The sequence below is a fragment of the Eubalaena glacialis genome, chromosome 2 (assembly GCF_028564815.1).
Source record: "Eubalaena glacialis isolate mEubGla1 chromosome 2, mEubGla1.1.hap2.+ XY, whole genome shotgun sequence".
In the NCBI taxonomy this organism is placed as follows: Eukaryota; Metazoa; Chordata; class Mammalia; order Artiodactyla; family Balaenidae; genus Eubalaena; species Eubalaena glacialis.
The window spans coordinates 42545908-42567840 of record NC_083717.1 but is presented as its reverse complement, the minus strand read 5'-3'; the positions used below and the strand labels follow the sequence as shown (position 1 = coordinate 42567840).

The window sequence follows — 21933 nt, the reverse complement described above, 5'->3', positions numbered from 1 at the left end:
GGTGTATAAATCAAGTTTTGTTTTCAAAGACCTTTTTTTTTTTTTTTAAATTGGAGCATGGCTATAAGTGGTAATCTGAGTAAGCAGATATGCCAGTAATGCCTGTCAGACAGTTAAGCAGAGTTAGTGACAATGTCAACCCAAGCTCCAAAGTTGAATTTACAGAGTGGTTGCCTCCCCCTCATTTGGTGGAGCTGATTGACTTCTTGAGTCATTCAGTTGAGCTTTTAAGTGACTATCTTTTAGGTACTTTTCTATTTGAGGTCACTTTGCTCAGCGTAGAGCAGCTTGGTAAATGCATGAAACATTTAGCATAGCATATGCTAAGTTCATTTTAAGCAACTGTTTGGGAGTCACTCTTGAGTATGGAAATTATAATAGTTTTCTTTTGGAGCAACCTTAATTGTTACCTTCAGCCAGTGCATGACTCTCCAGTTTGTTATAGGTTTTCCACTATAGCATATTTTTAGCTTTCAAATTCCAATTATTCTCTGGTGAATTGTTAAGAACTGACAGGTATGATTTAGTAGACAGAACACTGGAGAGAGAGTTGAAGTAATGTTTCCCTCTCACATTTGTCAGTGGATGGCATGTCTATTAGTTCTTAATTCTTTAGTTTTATTTTTTATTTTAAAACATGATAATGATCTCAAACACTACCTTCCGCCTTCTTCCAGAATCTCTGGGATACCTTATCAGCGTACTGGTTCATTAGAACCACGTAAAGAGATTTCATGTTTTGAGGCCTATCCCAGAAATGCTTTTTTACATACCTGGGCATTTGTTGGCTTTATTTGAATATGAGGTGTATCGATAATGATGTGAGTTGAGCAAAGTTGTTTGTCTTTTAAATTTAAAGTTATAGCTTAAAGTTCTTGGAACCAAGTGCTTCATTCAAAATAGGATTTGATAATTAAATTGACAAGTATAGTATGATAAGGCATTATAATATTGATAGTTTTCCTCTATATAGTTGACTTCGAGAATTTTGAGAGTGCTTCCTCCACCTATTTTTAACAAAAATTGGAGTGCCCTTGCACGGATTGGATTTATTAGTTCTTCCCTTCCCAATATGATCAACTGCATTTAGCATATGGTATAACCCATTTTAAGAGAAACGCTTAATAAGCCTTGCTTTTTTTGAAAACCAGGGCAAAACCATCCTCCTTACATTTCCTCGTTATTTGGTTGTGAGCATAATATTAACTGTTTTAGGATCCCAGTCTTCTCTTTATCTTGATCAAAAGAACATCCTTAGGGAGGAATCCTGCAGTTTTCATTTAGCCCATTTATGACCTCTTATGAAGAGAATGAAACAGTTAGTTGTATGCCTGAATTACTGGGGAACTGTGCAAACCAAATTTCTGCTGCAGGGCCTCAAAGAGCAATGAGGTTTGAAATTTTACATAAGACTTAGAGGATTAAACCTATGCCTGGGAGGCAGAATACATATATATGTATATGTATCCGTGTATATATATATATATATATATATATATATATATATATAATTATATATTAATATATTATTATAATATATTCATGTATATTATGCATAAAATATACATATATATTAACCAGAGTTTGCTTGCTTCCAGGGAGGATGCTGGAGAACCAGACTCCTGGAGCAGTTTATCCTATGAAGTCCCTTACGGAGACTGTTCTGTGAGGCATCACCGAGAGCTGGACGTCTATACGTTAACCTCTGAGTCTGAACCACACCAGGAACCCCCACTTCCTGGAGACAGTTGCACTGGACATATTTTTAAGCTTATGAACATCCAACAGCAGCTAATGGTAAGAAAGAAAATTTCCATTTTCAGGCTTTTGTGCCCTCACCCCTTCCCCCAATGAGCCTTGCTATAATTAGAACATAACAGTGCTTCCCTCAAAGACTGTGAAACCTGTAAAGCAGTTTTAGCTATATTAGATGTTAACACTTACAGAGACAGAGCTCAGCCTTGGGGTAGTAGCAATAGGAGACTGCGAGAATTTTTCATTGCTTTTTGCCAGGCTTTTAAAATAACGAAAGACACATATACACATTGCATATACAGAAATATGCAACAACTAGAACTAAATTTTCCTGGCATAAAAGGAAATTTATTTAACTCTATAAATTTGTTGGTTTAACTTTATAAAACGAAATGAGCTAAAAACAGTTTCTGAGATTGTTGCTGAAGAATAAGAACCAAATTTACTCAGAAATGGAGCCTTTTCACAGCTATTTCAGTGAGTGATGACTGTGATACTGTATTTAAATTGGTAGTTGTGTGGTAAAAAGATCACTAAAACAATAAAGATTTTATAATCCACTCAAGCCTTCAAGATGAAGTTGTTGCCAGACATAAAAACATTACATACTCCCTGGTAGCATTTATTATGGGTAATATAAACATCACATGGGTACATCTCTCTTGGCCGCAACATCTGAAAGGCTAAGTTTAGATAATTTTTCCACCCATTTTATTTCAGAGTTGATTTGATTTGAAAAAAGCTTGGCAGTAATTTCATTTAAGGTCATCTGGGGTCAGCTCAATGCCAGAGCCTTCTTTGGGAGCAGGCCTTGCTTGTTTCAGAGAACAGCAGGCCAGGACACTTCATAGCAGGTTGTAGATGTACCTGCCCCTGCCTCTCCGAGTCATATTTGTTCCAGAATAGGTGTCATTTTATTTTCCTCTGAAGAGACTGCCGGAAGGTCAGGTTTTCCTTTAGGGCTCTTCTTACTGGGTGAATGATAGTCCATTTGAAAACAGCAGTTTGCAGATGCCAAAGCTACCTGCAAGGTGTGGGAATATTTTACAGGAAACCATGAGAAATTAAAACTGTGAGAAGATGCTTGTGTTAGGAGCATCTAAAATTTTTCAAACAATATAACTTTTTTCTGCAAATCTCTGTTCTGTAATGTTCACCCTTTATTAAATTTAATGACCTGCTTTCATAATTTTTTTGGAGTTAGTTACACTCTCAGCGGGAAGGGAGGCAAGCCATTTTGAATACCCTAAGGAGCATAGCACAGACGCTTTCAGTGAAAATTCATTTTTCGTGTACTCTATTATTAGAAGGACTTTAGTGAGCGTAACTCGTTTTACACTTACATGTGTGAACTTTTACATCAGACCCAGTGAGTAGACAGGAATCGGCTGATGATGGAGTACTGTAAGTGCTCGACACAGGAACTGAATGGGTAAGTGAATGAGATGACAGTGCACGGTGGATTTGCGTGAGATTATTGTAGTAGATCAGATAATGAGTGAAGAGCAAACCAGGCGTTAGAAAAATAGTTTTGGGACTTCCCTGGAGGCCTAGTGGTTAGGATTCTGGGCTTTCATTGCTGTGGCCTGGGTTCAATCCCTGGTCAGGGAACTGAGATCTCGCAAGCTGCGCAGTGCAGCCAAAAAAAAAAAAAAAAAGAGAGAGAAAAATAGTTTTTATGTGTTGAAAAAAAATTATCATTTTAACGATTCCTGAAATTTTGATATAAAGGTAAACCCACTCTAAAGATCAGCTGTGTTTTTCTCCATTCTTTCCTAAGCCTTATCTACATGTACTTGTAGTTTTTCCATAATTATAACCTTAGATTAACTATAAGTTTTATTTATTTTCTTAAACATTATGTTATAAATATCTTTTCCTTATTTCACTGTGGTCTTCATAGTTAACACTTATATAACAGTGTAGCATTTTCCATCAGGTTGATTAACCATGATTGTTTTAACCATTCCTGTATAGTTGGTTACATCTGTTTTTCAAGTTGCAAAAACTATTTTTGAGATGACCTATAATATCCTCAAAGCACAGTATCATCAGAGAATAATCAAGAATTAGGTATTACTAGTTCAATGTATTCTTATTTATTTAATATTCAGTATTAGAGGAACAGAGGAACTGCTTTTATCAACAAGTAAAAAGAATCGACCGTGCCACTCTTTTTGAAATTATAACCCCATAACTAAAATTGTTAAACTAGATTGAATGGAGCATATTTTGGAGATTAAAGGATGCTGTGTAACTCCTCAGTGAGAATTTAGGGAATGGGAGCATATGTCTGTGCCTTGTGGTTGAAGAGAGTTTACCAGACTGGCCAGGATTTGTTTTTACTTGTATATATGAGGTGGGATGGAAGCAGCCTCTGCCCCTCTAAAGCCCCTATAAAAAGTATCTTTCTCAGCTGCTCATTTGAAGATAGCCACTGTGCTTTTTTGAGGCTCAGTTTTTATCTATTTTCTAAAATAAGTTCGTAATATAGAAAATAGTCATACTGTATTCTTGCCATTTTTATCATTCTAGTGGATATGCAACTGTAAGAGGAAATTAATGTCAGGAACAAGAGAGAATTTATTTGTATTTATTTAGGTTGGCTTATCCTGTGACTTTAGAGAGGCTGGAATGCTACTGAGTTCTCTCCAACAGAATTTTTGCTTATAGGTGTCAGTGACATCTTTTCCCCCAGACAATTTTTTTAAAGTATCTTCCATTTCCTCCTAGAAAACAAACCTCAAACAGATGGACAGTCTTATGCCCTCAGTGGTGACAGCACAAGAACCTTCAAGTCTGCCCAGTGACCAAGATACAGATGGTCAGTTTCTTCCCTGTGCATCAGCGCCCACAGCCAGCCAGCAGCTTGCTTCTCCTGAAGGTGCTGAGAGCTCTCAGTGCTGCCATGGGAGCACTGTGGGGCAGATTGAAAGTTCCTATGATTTGTCAAGTGTGGTTAAGGAAGAGAATACAGACTCTTCCCGTAGGAAGAAAAATACAGGCGTGGAGAGAAAAGGAGACGAGGTGGAGCCAGCACCTATCGTGGACTCTGGGACTGCGTCTGATCCCGACAGCTGCCATCAGAGCACACCTGATTGCAAAGGAAAGGACACAGAAGGCCTTCCATCCTGTGGAGTCAGAAATGAAGAAACTGGAACAAAATCTTCGGCAATGGCCACAGGCCAGGAGTCTCCAGGCAGTGGAGGCCGCGTCCTGCAGGGAGGCGTAGCCCTGGAGCCCGGCACGGCCCAGTCTTTCTCTGGAGGTGAACTGGTGGTCCCTTCACCAGCAGGTGCCAGCGTCCCAGACACTGCAGGGGAAACGGAACACAGTCTCGTGAACCCAGAGGCCACCATCCGGGGGAATGTGCTTGCAGCGGGGGAGAGTATGAAGGAAAGATTTGAGGACTCTAATATCAGCACAGCTGGAGCCTCTGACGTAAAAGTCACAGACGAGCCTGTGGATAAAGCCAGCATTCCCAATGGTGTCTCTGCCGCTGGCTCCCTGGTTGCTGACAAGCCTGCTGAGTCTTTACTTGTCGTTAGTGATGAAGAAACTGCCATTGATGAAAACACTGCAGAAACTGAAACTTATGGAAGTTGTGAAGAGAGTGCTGATGCTCCAGGGGCTCAGAACTCTCAGTTAATTCTAGCTGCTGCAAAAGATGAGATTTCAGAAGGGCTCGAACTTGACACTCCCTGGGCCAGCATGTGTGTGGCGGTGTCACCCCCTGATTTAACCTTTCCCAGGCCGCAAAAAGATGTTACGCCAAACCAGAAATCAGAAACGGATTCATCTCGTGTTCAAAGCCAAAACAGCAAATCACCCATCTGTTCTACAACTGGAGATGATAAACTTTGTGCTGCCTCTGCATGTCGACAGAACACGGGGACTTCTAGTGGTGTGTTGGCTGTAGAACACTGTGATGACATAGTTACCCAACCTGAAGGCACCACCACAGGGCTGCTCAACACACAACCGCTGCCCACTGCCAGCTGCTCGGAAGGCCCACAGGCTAACACGGTCACCCCTGACCCTGTTAGAGACACCCAGGAACATGTGGATTTTTGTCCTCTCCAAGTTTTGGATAAAGAAAGCCAAGGAAAAGATTCGAAACTAGAAACATCTTTAGCAAATATGCTTGAGGTAGTTCCACATCCACATGCTCTTGTCCCCAAAGCTGAGAAAGAACGGGTGTCAGACCAGGCAGTGACATCAGGCAGGACTTTCTCTCTGACAGGCAGTCCAGGCAGTGAATCAGTAACCAAAGATGACGCACTTTCTCTTGTCCCCTCCTCCCAGAATGAAAAAGGAACAGCAACTCTTGAACCACATACAGATTGTAGAGATGGCCCAGATGGAGATTCGAATGATCTGGAGAAGCAGCCACCAGAAGACAGTGCAGTGGGCCTGTGCCCACCCTCCTCTGCTCTAGATCTTCAGCCTGGCATGGGGAATACCAGTCCCGTAGGACCTGGTGGGGAGTGTGAGCGTCCCTGCCTCTCAGCAGCCCCTGAAGTCCTGAATATCGTTGAGGGGGCCACTGACTCTTCCCTGCTCCATGTGGGTCAGGCCACTTTGGCCTCTGATTCCGCTTTGACTGAAGAAGGGAAAGATCAGGTGGTTCCAGAGAGCCCTGCAGCGCAGGGACCAGAAGACAAGGATAAAGCAGTGACCTGTTCCTCCATTAAGGACAACACTCTTCGTTCAGGAACGTTGCAGGAAGAGCCGAGAACACCACCTCCTGGACAGGAGGCCCTGGGATTCCGTGAAGAACCTGGCCCAGCTGCCTGTGATGAGGACAGGGCTCCTCGGAACGGTAATTCACTGGGCACACCCTTGGCCTGTCTTCACGCAGAAACTAAACATAACAAGGAAGTGGCCCCACCAGTCGCACCGCTGGTTGAAGGTGGGGCTGCACAGAGCCTGGTGCCACCAGGAGCAAGTCTGGCTACAGACTCAAGCCAGGAGGCCTCAGCCACAGAGCAGAGCAGCTCACGTCCATTGCCAAATCTGTTACCAGGTGGGTTTGAGGTTCTTACTTGTGAGCGATCTTCTGCTCTGGATGTTGAGGTGAAAAACACTCAGTCCCAGGGGAAGACCACTGCTTGTGAGGTGAGTGGAAATGCAGCATTGGGTGGTGCCGTGGTCAGTGCTCTGCAAGGCACCACTGGGGCCAGGAGAAAGGACATACCACACAACGCTCCAGACATCCAGATTCCGCAAGTCTCTTTGAGCCAGGAGAAGAATATGATCCTGGGTTTGCCGGGACCTTTACCGGACAAAGGTGTGACTGACCCTCAGGGAGCCGCACCCCCAGAGGTTGTGTCCCTGGGTTGGGAGAAGGGGAAGGTGGGGGGAGCAGATGGCAGCCGTAGCACAGGCGACTCCAAGGAGACACAGGTGGATGAGGAAGCACATCACGTCCCGCTGCAGCCTGCTGCCAAAGAGCACCCCACAGAGACGGGGCTCTCAAGCCGTGGTGACAAGGCCCCAGGCAGGGGAAGGGATGCTGCCCCTCTGCCCTGCACTGTCGCTGCCAAAGCCGTGCTTCTGCCTGAGACAGCAGACATGATTGAGGAGGCTGCGAGTCGCATAGTGGATGCTGTCATAGAACGAGTCAAGGCCTCGGGAGAACTGACGACAGGGGGGGAAGTCAGTCACATGTCACTCTCCTGTCCTTCCGAGTTGGGCCCAGGGCCTGAACAGCTGGAGAGTGCTTCTGCAGGGAAGGCGAGTGCTTTCCAGCCTGCGGAGACCCCGCCCATGGGCAGTAGTCGTGGAGAAGCCTCTGGGAACCTTGCAGGACGCTTTGCTGGAAGGGAGGAGCCAGAGAAGATTATTCTGCCTCTCCAGGGACCAACTCCGGCAACAGGTAAGCAAAGCAGAGTACAAAATCAACAGTTCGAGAAACAAATTCCCTTAAGAGTCTCTGTGATGTGCTGGTAAAAACATAGGTGTCATGTTGTTGTTTAGAGGGCTGGCGTTCATCGGGTAGGTTGCCAGGTTACCAGTCAACACCATCCAGAGAGGCACGTCATCTCAGGGTTGGACAGTTTTTGCTCCCTGCATTCCAGACTTCTGGCTTGATTGCTTAAAGCCTATAAATGCTCTATCTGTCGCACTGGAGCAGTCACGACTTTCCTAACCTGGAAAACAGTGCCTAGATCCCAGGTGCTCTAAAATGATAAAGGAATTTAGCAGATGTTTTTGTTCACATGGCTTAGTCCTTTTTCTTGAGAACCATAACAAACAGTGCTGAAAAAGTGTGTTTTATTTACAAACCTGAAACACCTTTCTTTCCCTGTCATCTTAGTCTGTGTCCTGAGCAAATTTGGTCAGAGTGGTTTCACAAACAGCTCTAAGTATCGTTGTAAGCTGATGGCCCAGCATCCCAAATGGTGGTATTAGGTCATTGGTGGAGGCTGTGGGAAGGGAACTCCCTCCTTTTCCTGCCTGAGGAGCAGACCTCCAGTTCCATTGCCTGTTGCTCTTGGGCAGCAGTCTGGGAATTGAGGACCCTGCGAAGTGCAGGGGATAGGATACAGGATTTCCGCCAGAGCCTAGTCTGCTGAGCTGCTGTCACAGGGCAGACGTTGTGTCTGCTTATCTTGGTGAAGCAGCTGCAGCAAGCAGATTGCTCACACAGCACCAGCCCGTTCCGTCTGTGGGTAACCATGTCCAGAGAGAGCAAAGAGAAACCACTGGTGTTCTGTGGAAAGAAACGATCCGAATAAAACTCCTTATTGGGGGTTGAGGCTGAAGTTCAAACTGGAGTCGGACTCGGTTTTGACTCCTGAAGTCGTTCAAGGTCAGTTTGATTCACACTTTGCGACCACCACCTGTTACCAGGTATAGACAGAGGACCTATCTCCATGCTTGCCCCCAGGCTCTGGTAGGTAAGAAGCCTGTTTTGTTTTTATTGTTTGATTGTTCTTGCCGTTCTTTCTAATTTTTGAAAACCCCTTTACTGTAGTAGGTGTTAAGAATTTGGGGGTGGGGCATGAATAGAAATGAACAAATAGAATAAGGAGAGAAGTGGCTTTAGAAAAAGAGCAATTTAAACACAGTGGTCATTTTCCCTGATAGAGGGTGTTTAACCATTTATAATCTATTTTTCCAGTTGAGGGATTTAAGAAACCTGAGGTAGTATTTTTGGTGATTTCACACTTTTTGTTTTATTAAAGTGTCTTGGATTGTTAGCAGCCAACAAATTTCTATCACTAACAATCTCAGAATTTCAATGAGAAGGTCTCTAATTTTTAAAAGAAGGCACAACAGCAAGTCTATTTTGGGGGCCCTGGCAGGTTGACATTTCAGAAGAACGGGAGTGGCTGTAAGCTGATGCCTGGCTATGTTGTTTTCATTTGGGTGCTGCGTCCTTAGCCACATGGGCTGGAATTATTTCTCTTTCTGGCTCAGTAGTCAGAATTTAACCCAAGCAAGTACAAACTATGTAAGGTTTGTGTCTATAGTACCTTATGAGAAAAGGTAGAAACCAAGCTGACTTTGATTTTTTTTTTCAGACTTTGATTTTTAATAGCACACAAAGATAGTAAAGGTGCTAAGAAATTATGTTTAAGATTTTAAGGCTTTAGGAAGGAAAATGAGATGAAAATCAAGTTTCAACAGTGTCTCTGGGCTTGGGATTTTGGTGTGTGTGTGTGGGGCGGGGGGTGAGTTACTTATTCTGCTATCCAGAGGAGTCATATGTGCTCCAGGCTCATGGCCTCAAAGGACAGAGAGAAGTAACCAGTGATGAAGAAATTGGTGCTTTTTTCAGAAAATAGCCAGGATTGGAGAAAGTCCCTGGTCACATTGCCCTAGAGAAAAAGCACCTGAGTGTGATCTCAGACCAAAGGGTATTTCCTAGGAAGTTTACATGCCATTTATGAACTTAACCATACTGTTTTATAAGTGAGGAGACATCGGTTTAACTGCTGATTTGGAAGGAGCCACATGGCATGGGCTTTTGCTTTTATATACTGCTGTTGACAAAGCCAAATAGAAATTGAGATGAGGAAAACACAAAACTTCCAGTTAGAGTGCGGGGATGTGGCCCTTTACCCATCAGGAGCACTGGCCGCAGTGCTTTGGGAAGTTAGTTGTGCATAACTGAGCCAAGCCAGTCCCAAGGGGGCTGCCAACACCCCACAGGTCTCACTCATCTCTGTTTACCGCTGTGACTGGTTGCTACTTGCCAAGATACATATTTTCAGTTAATGGATGTAGGATAGTAAGGATGTGTCAGAAATCACATCCCCAAATAAATAAAATAAAAATCATCAACAGCCCCCCTCCAAAAAAACCAAAAAACAAAAAACAACCCTATCTTACTCAGAAATGTTTTGATCAAGGAATACTTGTAAGGGGGTTGCTTAGTCAGTTTTTTGTTTTGTTTTTTTTTTTAACTGTAATCACATTTTATGAAATGTAAGAAAGATTTTGGTTCTTTGGGCAAGGAAACGTGTTTGCCCATTTTTTAAATTACTAGTAAGATTAGGTAATTAAAAAATTAGGGCAAAGAAAGGAGACTTACAACTGTTCATTTATAGGAATGTCACTTTCCTAAATCTAAAGTAGACCTTTATACATGTCACAGTGTATAAAGGTATACACTCTCACAGTGTGCTATTAGAATAAAATCTTAATATATTTTATTTATATAATTATAAAATACATAATACAATATAATATAATTTATTCTTTGGTGAAAGAAGCCTCTGTGCCCTCTGGTGTAGGGAACATTTTTCTCTGCCAGAGTAGTAGTGTGACTAGATTAATAACAACCACAGAAAATTTTCCAAATGAAATCGAGATGATAGTTCCATTTGTATTTGGATTATCAAGGTGAATTTTGACTGTTCAACCATCAGTCCCCTTTAATGAAGTGTCGAAGCCTAAATTTGCCTCAGGCATCATTTTATCACTTCCTTGCTGTATTAGCTTGACCATATGGTAGTCGTGTAACAAAACCACTACTGTTTGGTCTGTTGAGCATAATTCTAAAGAAAACATGAAAAAACTTTTTCTTCAGGAAAGGAATTGCTGTTCATAGTGTGTAATTATGTTTTGGTTTGGGAAGAAATAAAAGTTAAAACAAAAACTAATTTATTAAGAATAGTTTAGTCTTATCAATTGCTGTGATGGGTAGGTGAGTGTATGTAGTATGTTTTTAAAGGAAGACTCTTCCCAAAGGCTTTATCTCATTCTCAGCAGCTCTTTCCTTTTTGTCCTGTACAAATACATCTCTTGCCTCTTTGATAATGGTCAGGATGGGCTACTAGCTTTAGCTATTAATCTGTTCCCTTAAAGCTTGTCAGTTTTCTTTTCCATGTGCAAGTCAGCACCACACTCATCAAATTGTCATGAAAAAGTCAGTGAAAATGGAAGTTCAGTGGACATTGAACTGGATCTTACCTTAGCTACAAACCCACACAGAAGCTGGAGAAAACCATACAACCAGGTGATGAGGGACTAGCTCAGCACAAGGTCAGAAATGACACCTGCTCCAAAATAATACTTTGTATTTAACACAAAGGGAAAGGCAAACAAAACACATGAAACCTGGAGCATGTTGTGTAAATAGTAAGGCCCAGGAATCAATTTTTCAAATGCACTTTGTAACCACCTTGTTCTCTTCAGAAATGCCAGACACGAAAGCTGAAGATGAAGTGGATTTTCTGAGTAATACCAAGGAGAGTTCAGTTTCTGAAGAGGTGGCTGTAGGAAACATAGCTTCTACGCCGGAGGTGAAACAAGGCCCGAAGACCCAGGCGGTAAGTCTGTATGAGCACAAAGTGTGTTTAGCCTGCTCTGCTGTGTCTGATTTATGGCCTTGTTTGGGGGATTTTTTTGATTCACAGTAGGATTTTTTTCCCTTTCTCCCTTGTTCCCTCATATACAAATGTGGACATGTTGCAGTGAAGCTTTTGCATAGCATAGTTTTAGAATGGACCCTCCTGCAGGGATCCCTTGGAGATTATAATGAAAAACGCTTTTCCTGTGAGCACAAGACTTTCCAATTTGTCGTGAGGTTTAACATGTCACAAGATGGGAATTACCGGAAAAAGGGATCTATTAACCCTTCTTAAACCTGACTCTTCTTTCTTTATATAGAAACTGATAGCAAAAATGAGATTTTAACTTAAAGCTCAATACTGACTAAAATATGAAGTATGTCATTTTTAATGATGGAAAAAAAAGGTTCACTAGGTTTTCATAATAGCTCTATTGAGACATAGTTCACATAACCGTAAAATTCACTCATTCAAGTAAAGTGCGCAGTTTAGTAGTTTTTAATATATTTACAAAGTCTTAAAACTGTCACCACCGTCTAATTTTGTAACATTGTCATCATGCTGAAAAGAAACCCCATGTTCATTAGCAGTTCACTCCCACCCCCCTCAGCTAACAGTCACTAATCTCCTTTCTGTCTCTGTGGGTTTGCCCATTCCGGAACTTCATATAAATGCAGTTATAGAATATGTGGCCTTCGGTGACTGGTTTCTTTCACCTAGTGTAATGTTTCAAGGTTCATCCATGTTGTAACATTGATCAGTATTTCATTTCTTTTTATTGCCAAGTAATATCCTGTTGTATGGATATACTACATGTTGTGCATTTGGATTGTTTCTACTTTTTCGCTATTGTGAATAATAACTGCTGTGAACATTTGTGTATAAGTTTGTGTGGACATATGTTTTCATATACTTAGTAATGGGTGTGCTGACCCATATGGTAATTTTATATTTAATACTTACTAAGTTTTCAAAAATGGTTTTCTTCAGGGTCTTGAGATTATTGTTCTTCTTGTTTAAAGCTATTAACTTGTAAAACAAGAGAACTTAAACTTGTTGAGAGAAACAGGGTTCTAAGCTTTAGATTCCACACTTGTTTTAAAAAAAAAGAACACCTTTTGGAAGCTGAAAAATCGAGTTACTGGCCTAAATCATATTGCCCGTCGGAAAATGAGCCTTCCTTGTCTAGACTTGAGGGTGCACTGTGTTTGCTCTTCAGAGGGCTAAGTATATTTTCATAAAGTTACCCCAGTACAGAAACAGAACTATACCCTCCCAAACTGTTTCAAGTGTATAGACTGTGATAAACAAGCTTCATTTTATTGGAGTACAGTGGTAGGGAGGTGCTGACTGTTTTCACCCACTCCTTATTACAGATAGTATTCATGACTCATGCCTGGGTGGCTACTAGTACAGCAGGCATTATACAGACAAATGTTGCTTTTGCCCCTGGGGAAAGAAAAGAGAACACACCCTGCATGGGTACATGTGTCTTTGTTTCCAGCAGCCCTTAAAAAAGGAAAGGAACAAACTCACATCCTTGAATTCAAATGCCTCTGTTTCTTAGTCTTCCATCTGAAGTCTTGCTAATTAGTGTCCTTGAGTGCAGCCTGATGCTTGGCCATAGACCTTTTGCTTTCCCATGAGGATATCTCTGTCCTGACTGTATCTTGACTATTATAAAAAAGAAAACAAAACACTGTTTTTTTAAAAGAAAGTTCCTCCTCTCCTCGTCTCTTTCCTCTTCTCATTTTTCCTCCAGTTTTAGGAGTTGAGAGAGGTAATATTCCTCTGGTTGGTCATCAAGCCTCATTTTACAGATAAAAGAATTACACCCTCAGAGAGTCACATGGCTACCTCAAGGTCAGAGCCTGCTAGAATGGGAGCTTGTAGTTTGGTTCTAACCTAGGACTTGCCCAGTGGGGTGCTTTCCTCCCTGACTCTTAACCCCAGGCTCTGTGACTGTGGGGTGTATTCTAAGGAGCATCAATATGTGAGAACCATGTAATTTGTCTGTTGCTAGTGGTTGTCTGTTGCTAGGGGTTATCTGTGCTTTGTGTCTGCCTTCACTTAGCGTGGTTAGAGAAAGCATACGTGAATGGAATTTTTAGTTCATGAAGATTTTCAGGTCTACACAGTGGAGCGTTTTGTGTTCACGGCATTCTTAAAGTGACGTGAAATCTGAACACTGACCTCCCCTCCCTGTTGCTCTGCCAGCCTTGCCTTACTTGCTATGGATTGAAAGGAGAAAGCATGGACACACAATTTGATCTTTCCAATGCCCCATTTTCTCTTTTTTCCCATTTAACTTTTCACATGATATATTCATTGAGAAGTTCCCAAACGTTTTTGGTGAAGGACAGAGAGTAAATATTTTAGGGTATGTGGGACATACAGTTTCTGTAACAACTAATTAACTTTGATGTTATAGTGTGAAAGCAGCCACAGGCTGCATGTAAACAAGAGTGTGACTGTGTTCCAATAAAACTTTTATAGAAATTTGAATTTCATATCATGAAGTAATTTAATATTTTGAAATATTCTTTTCTGAATTTTTTTCAATCATTAAAGAATGTAAAATCTACTCTTAGGTTTTTTTTTACGGGCTGTACAAAAACAAGCAGTGGCCTAGTGGTGGTAGTTTGTGGGCTCCTGGCCTAGAGAATACTTGTGCTTCAGTGGATGAAAAGAAAGAGAAAGCAAGTAGAATTTTTTTCTTTTCTAAATTGTTTCAGCTTGCTGTGAAAGCTCTGGTTATTAAACTGCACGTAGGAAGGCGGAGAGTTCCGATTCTGTGTTTCTCCTGAATTTGCTTTTTGACTTAGTCTCTCCAGGGCTCAGCTTCCTTACTCTATTCGTCTTCTAGCCTTAACCTTCTGGAGTCTGGGTTTGAAGTCTGAAAAGGGTTACTTGAGCTAGTGATTGTAGTCGAGGGTGGAGTGGCATTTGTTTAGCATTATTTAATTCGATCTTTCAGACACATGCCCAATCTCTTTGTTGGCCTTGGGAATAAGCCAGTCATTGCTTCATTGACTCATTGTTTCACTGAATCATCCTTTTCCAAATGTAAAATGGGAAAAAACTGTGTATCTTACGCTTTGCTACTGTCTTGAAAACCTAGAGCATAGGTTCATAAAGGAGTTAGGCAGTATCAAGAATAGTGCTTGCTTATATCCTCAGAGAAAACACATGTATGTGTTAAATGCTACAGGTGTCTCCATACATGATACGTGGTCCTAACAGATACTTCTTCACTGAATCGAAAATTGTTCACAATTCCAGAGGCCAGGTTTTATACACAATATGGTCCATTCCCATTAGTCATTTTATCAGCATTTTATAGTCATGGTTGTTATTGCCAAAGCCTTAATACTAGTTACAATTTAATATTCAACATTATCCCTTCTTATATACATTCCTGGTTTCAGGGTTCTCAAATTACCTCTTGTAGTCCTCTTTTTTTCCCCTCAGTGAGTTAATATGTATCAAGTACTTAGAGCCTGACATGCAATAAGTACCACTTAGCATTATTATTATTAATTAGTTTTATAACTTTAGATTCCAATATCCTTTTTACTCATTTAAGTAACCAGTGGCATATGGAGGTTCCTAAAACAATCACGCCTCAGGTTCTGCTTCTTGAACATTGTTAAAAAAGCGTCAGGAATAGCATCAAATGTTAATTTAAGTTGGGAGACATGGTGCTTGTTTTACTTCTGAGACCTTTAGAATTTGAGTGACGCTTAAAGATTATCTGAAGTCTAATACCTTTGCTTTATAGGAGGAAAAAAATGGTTTCTGGAAAGTTAAGCGACTTGCCTCATTTTACAACTAGTTAATTCTGTACACTAGACTAGAACCTCATTTCTGTGTCTGTGATGTTTCTGCTATACTGTGGTTTCCAGAAAAGTCATCCTGAGGGTATACTTCCGGGGAATTCAGTTCACTTGGATGGGTTTTTGCATTTTAAACAAGTACCCCTGAATGATGCCTACACACCCTACGATTCTAAAACCATTGCATTATACTCTCGTGCTTTCGGTGATAGTTGGAGAAATTCCTTTGGCTGTTTTAGGATCTAAGCTGATTCACTTTAAAATAAGTCTTATGTTCTTATTATAATTTGTTTAGCTGTAGCTAAGTACCATCAAGATGGTATTTGTCCAGAGAGTTTGCATTTGATGCACAAATTACTAAGATTTTCCAAACCTGCCATTTATTTCCTAAAGAATGATATGACTGGGTGTAGACGTGACATTCAATACTTGAGTCCAGAACAGAAAGCCTTCTGGGACCATTCACCTTGAGAAAATGCTCCATGGTGGCCAGGAAGGAATTCTGACTCCTACTTCCCTGCCCCAGTGCCGCAAACCAGCATACTCCATGTCCTCTATGAATCTTTTCAACATGTGGCCAAGTTCATTAGGAAGGAGCTTGCTTCCCTGGGGTATCTGTTCCTTAAGGTATTTCTGTAATAATTCCTTTTCCAAATGATCATTGCAAAAGCTCATTAGCCATATGGAAGAGTTAATTCAGCAAGCCAGGTATATCTTGTCAGGATGCCCATGGTCCTAGCAGCCAAACACTCAAGAACAAATATGTTCAAGCACAACTATAAAATCCCATATGTTGAGTATTAGGTTACTGGGAAAGTCTACTCTTCATTTAACACACACTCCCCAAGCACGACCATGCTGCCTTTTTAAAAAAATAACTACACAGGGCTTCCCTGGTGGCACAGTGGTTAAGAATCCGCCTGCCAGTGCAGGGGACACGGGTTCGAGCCCTGGTCCGGGAAGATCCCACGTGCCGCGGAGCAACTAAGCCTGTGCGCCACAACTACTGAGCCTGTGCTCTAGAGCCCGCGAGCCACAACTACTGAATCCCGAGTACCTAGAGCCCATGCTCCGCAACAAGAGAAGCCACTGCAATGAGAAGCCTGCGCACCCCAATGAAGAGTAGTCCCCGCTCGCCGCAACTAGAGAAAGCCCGTGTGCAGCAACGAGGACCCAACGCCGCCAAAAATAAACAAATAAATAAACAAATTTATTAAAAAAAAAAAAAGACACAGCCAAACATTAAATTAACTGAATTTCCATTCTTAGTTATTTTTACAACAATATTAATATTTGTTTCTTCAAGGTTGTGGTAAGGGCAGTGTTGGACTATTTCTGGTTAAAATCTTGAATTCTCCCTGTAGTTTGATTATTTTCTGTGTTTTCTTCCTCTTGTCTCAAGGGGGCGAGCTTGCATTTCCATCCCTAGTCCAGGAATCTCTTCAAAAAAGTTTTCGTTTTGTGTGGCTCTTCACACCCTTCATGCACACCTGCCATAGGAAAATATGGCAGCTCTCAGGCTATCTGGTAACTAACTGGACCGGTCGTAGCACTGATATTCAAAATGACTCACACATCCTACCCTCTTATTTAACAGTTTTCAATTTTAAAAAAGGTCTTTTTAAAAATGTCTCTGCTATCATATTTACATATATATAGTTTTGTGGTATACGTGTCATCTAGGAAAAAGCAGAGTGACCTCTTCATGTTGCCAGTAAGTCTCCTCTGCGTATATTTGGCATGTAAGAGAACTAGCACTGCGCCCACCCCCCGCTGCCAATTTTCCTTTTTGGGTCCAAATCTAGAGCTAGCTTCAGTCACGGGGAAACATACTCCTCAGCTGTTTCATACAGAATCTTTGGAGACACTCTGGATGTCTCTTCTGAAATGGGGTCAACAAGAAATTCTCCAAGTGTTCGTCTAGAGAAGATAGTTGCAAAAAAGAAGTGCCTTAAAGAAGCCCAGATCATAAAGCCGTAAGTGGAAAAACTACAACCTTAATGTAAAAATATCTGTAAGAGTATAATTTAATGATCTAACTGTACATTTTTTCCTTTTTTAAAAAAACTGAGGGATAGATGATGTACAGTATTATATGTTTCAGCTGTTTAGCAGTGATTCACAATTTTTCAAGGTTATGTTCCATTTATAATTACTAAAAAATATTGGCTGTATTCCCTCTGTTGTATAATATATCCTTGTAACTTATTTATTTTATACATAGTAGTTTGTCCGTCTTAATCCCCAGACCCTATCTTGCCCTTCCCTCCTTCTTTCTCCCCCCTGGTGACCACTAGTTTGTTCTTTTTATCTGTGAGTCTCTTTCCGTTTTGTTATATTCACTAGTTTGTTTTATTTTCTTAGATTCCACGTATAAGCGGTATCATACAGTATTTGTCTTTCTCTGTTGGACTTGCTTCACTTAGCGTAATACCTTCCAAGTTCATCCATATTATTGCAAATGGCAAAAATCCATTCTTTTTCATGGCTGAGTAGTAGTATACCATTGTATATAGCTATACATTTTTCAGTGACCTTGAGGAAATTATTTAATTTCTCTGATCTCCATTTTCCCACTTGTAAAATGGTTAGGTAATCTCTAATGTTTCTTCAGGTTCTTAATTTTTAACCAGTGTGTGATTCTAAAATGATAAGAATAAGTTCATGAATGTTGGGGTGTGTATCTTACTGTATTGGAGTAAAAGGGCAACCGCGAAGGACTTTTTAAAATCACACTTTCTTTAATGGCCAGTTCTTACTGATCACTTTTTCTTTGAACATTTTCTAGGGTGTTTTGCTCTGCAGTCTTAACTTTGATTAACAATCCACTTCTTTCTCTCATAGAACTGCTTAATCATAGGTCATATGTGCATTTTGGAGGAGGCGTGTGTGCCTTTTCTTTTTTCCTCCTGTTGGGACAAAAGAACCAAATGTGATTCTTATCACTCTTTTGGCCCATTTTTTACACTCCTCATCTCACTTTTGTTCATTCTTATCTCATTATATTGACAGCCAAGGTTAGTAGCCAAGCACAGTGGAAAGATTATGGAGCCCAGTAAACCACGGTTTTAATCCCAGTTCTGGCCCTTGATCTGCCACTTTGATCCATTTGTTTAGAGGCTCAGTTTCCTCATCTATAAATTTGGGATAATGATGCCAACTTCAAGAGTTATTTGTACTAACTAGAGTTAGTATAGTATCCAGCATGTACTAGAACGTTTTATAAGCAGTAGGGTGTAACTCTAATCTCATTTTAAACTAACTCAGAATTATCAGACCCACTCTTAAGACTCGATGGATGAATGATTTTAAATAGGTGATGGTTAAAATGATCTTGGAAGAAGTTACCAACTGTATCAGGCCATAGTGTTACTTATTTAAATTACCATGTCAGTTTGTGTTTACTGTGAGGGTGCACTGATTTATTCAGTACTTCATTCAACAAATGTTCTTGAACTCTGTGCTAGACCTTAGAAATGCTGAAATGAAAATAGGCCTGTCTCCACATTCAAATTCATATTCCAGTGGGAAGAGACAATTACTAAACCAATAAGATACAGTCTGGTAAGTGTTAAAATATATAGACAAACTCAGGGTGGCTTATGAATAGATATATTTCAGCTAGATAAATGGTAAATTCTTCTCTCTAAGTTCCTATATAGCCCCTGGGAGGAGGGACGTTTCTAAGGAATGGTGTATTATTTTTACACTGTTTACCTCAAGTGGCTTCCCAAGTTTCATTTTAAAGGAGGATTGTCTTTTGTGGGGGTGAAGATATGTGCATTCCGTGTCAGAAACTCAGGCTTGGGTGTAACCGTTATTTCTGCCAGTGGACTTGGAAGGGCCCCCAATGGGAGACCTCTCAGGAAAACTAGTGTACTGCTTCTGACCCCAAGTTCTATGTTCATCTTACTGACATAAACATGACTTTATGGCTGCTTGTTTTCTCCTCTTAAGAGAAGAAGCTTCCATAGTAGAAAAACTAAAAGAAAAATATCATTTGATCTGTGGAGAAAGGCTTAGGTCCTTCTCAGTGACGCACATAATTGGGACAGTTATAGATTTCTGAGATCTTGATTGTGTATTTTAAGAAGATGCCTTGCTGGTCGGCCACCGTAGGAGTAAAGGTGCACGCTGTGTATGGAATTGTTTATCCAGAAAAGGTTTCAGAGGTACTGATTTCTGATATTTTGGGCCTATTAGGCTGCTCAACTTTGTGATGTAGTCTGTGGCTTTGATTTCCTTTATTCATTCATTTAGCAAACTTTAAATGAATGTCTTTCCCTCTCAAGGTATTGCATTGAATATGTAGGGAAGTGAAAAGAGGTTAGATATTGTCTTTGTCCCCAGTTTAGTTAAATAAAGAAAGCACATACAGGCATAATCACAATCTGTGGCTGCATTATGTGAGACGTGCCATAGGTGCCTTTAAGGTGCTCTAGAAGTTCACAGAGAGATGAATTCTTCCTGAGAAGTGCTTGTCTGAAATGTAGTGATGTTTCCTTGGTGATAACCTTGTTGTAACACACGTGGTATAAATATTCATTAGAAAGTAGGGATAGGTTCAGGGAACCTTTGATGTGCTCTCCAGCTTTATAGTTCTTTATTGCTTTCACAATGTACTTGGCCCTTCCAAGATCTAAGAATTGCCAGAAACGCCCCAATTTCAGTTTAGGAAACTGAAAAGTAACATTTACCAAAAGAAGCATAAAGAATGGAAGTATTTGGTAATATGTGAACCATGTAGGAATTAAAAAGAGTAGTACCTCTGTTTAAATATTTCCATTCAGCCAGTATAAATCTACATCCCCTCCTTGCCTCTTTCATACAGTGATATAGCCATTTTGCTTCCATTCTGAGAACCCCCAAAGCCCCATCCCTCCTTGTGGAACCAAAGAATTGTGACGTGGTCTTAAGTCATTGCCACGTGTGTAGTCTTCAATAGAAAGTTAGTTGATGATGAAGATACTTTCCATAAAGTTCAGAACAGGAAATACTCTTAGGAGCACAATTAAAATATCTTGAGTTTAAGTCTTACTCAGAAGTCACAGTAAGCCAAATATTTATTATATTGATCTTCCTTATCTGTGCAGCAGTTGGCATTCTGTCCTGAGTCATCAGAATTGATATATATTTAAGAGTTTTGAAAGCCTAGTCATTATGCGGTTGGAATTTGGGGTCGAACTGAAGTATAAGAATGAAATAGATTTTTTGTGTTTGGTTCCTGGATTTCTATTGAAGATAGTTGCAGAAGATGATTTCTGGAACAGTTTGAACTACTTATAACAGGAATAATTAGATTAAGTGTATAGCTCCCCAAAGCGGACACTGTGGAAAGTGTTTCTTTGAATGTCTAAATTTGACTTGGAACTTTCATTCATGTGAGATATACAGTAGTCCCCCCTTATCCATGGGGCTTGTGTTCCCAGACCCCTGTAGACGCCTGAAACCTTGGATAGTGCCAAATCCTATGTTTTTTCATATACATACATACCTGTGAAAAAGTTTAATTTATGAATTAGGCACAGTAAGAGATTAACAACAATAATAAAATGGAACAGTTATAACTATACTGTAATAAAATTTATGTGAATGTGATCTCTCTCTCAGAATACCTTAAATCTGTAATGTCTTTTCCATCTTAACTAAGCACGCACGGTGCCCATAATTTTTGCAGTTTGAGGTGCTATGGTAAAAATAGCACTATTTTCTTTTTCCTTCTTCACAATTTCACAGAAAATTCATCCTTACCATAGATCTTAGCAACCTCAGCAGACGATTTTTCCCCCCTTCCCTATTAAGTCTAGAACTTTCATCTTCCACTTAAAAGATGCACTTTACATCTGTGGTAGATCCAAAATGCCAACATCACTACTCTTGTGCTTTGGGACCATTATTAAATAAAATAAGGGTTAGTTGAACACCACAGTGTGTACTGAGATTGTCAATCTGATAACCAGAACAGCTACTAAGTGACTAATGGGCAGGATACGCCGGACAAAGGAACGACTCACGTCCCAGGTGGGGCAGAGCGGGATGATGCGAGATTACATCAGGCTACTCAGAATGGTGCACAACTAAAAACATATGAATTGTTTACTTCTGGAATTTTCCGTTTAATATTTCTGACTATGGTTGAGCACAGGTAACTGAAATCATGGAAATTAAAACCTCAGATGAGGGGGGGACTACTGTATACATAAACATGTGTGTATTTCTTCTACTACATAGAACGTGAGATACTTTTCGAGCATCACAGCATCTGGGAAATTTTGCTCTACCCCTTTCCTGAAGCAGTAGTTAAAAAAAAAAAAAAAAAGGAGAGGGGGATAAATAGTGAAAAAGTATGACTGACTTTCTTGCTCAGAGTCTCCTTGAAGAAAGATAGACCAGTAGAAAAATGTACTTAAGTTGGAGATACCTCGCCACTCTGTTGGTTTGTTTGCAGAAATAGAATGGGATCATAAGATTTGTAGTGGGACCATTTAAAGGTCTTTTCTGCTCCCATGGGGTCCTGGCCTGAGGAGCAGGGGCGGGAG

The 21933-nt window shown here is 40.6% G+C and overlaps 1 protein-coding gene across 6 annotated transcripts in view; it reads left to right on the top strand.

The window, feature by feature from the left end:
- The window catches only part of AKAP13 (A-kinase anchoring protein 13), a 346999-nt gene that overhangs the window by 183797 nt on the left and 141269 nt on the right, over window positions 1-21933 (top strand). For all 6 annotated transcript variants that reach the window (XM_061179975.1, XM_061179974.1, XM_061179973.1 and 3 more), the window contains 3 exons: window positions 1599-1797; window positions 4489-7633; window positions 11404-11537. In XM_061179975.1, the coding sequence (XP_061035958.1) occupies window positions 1599-1797; window positions 4489-7633; window positions 11404-11537 (3478 nt within the window). The remainder of the gene's footprint in view (window positions 1-1598; window positions 1798-4488; window positions 7634-11403; window positions 11538-21933) is intronic.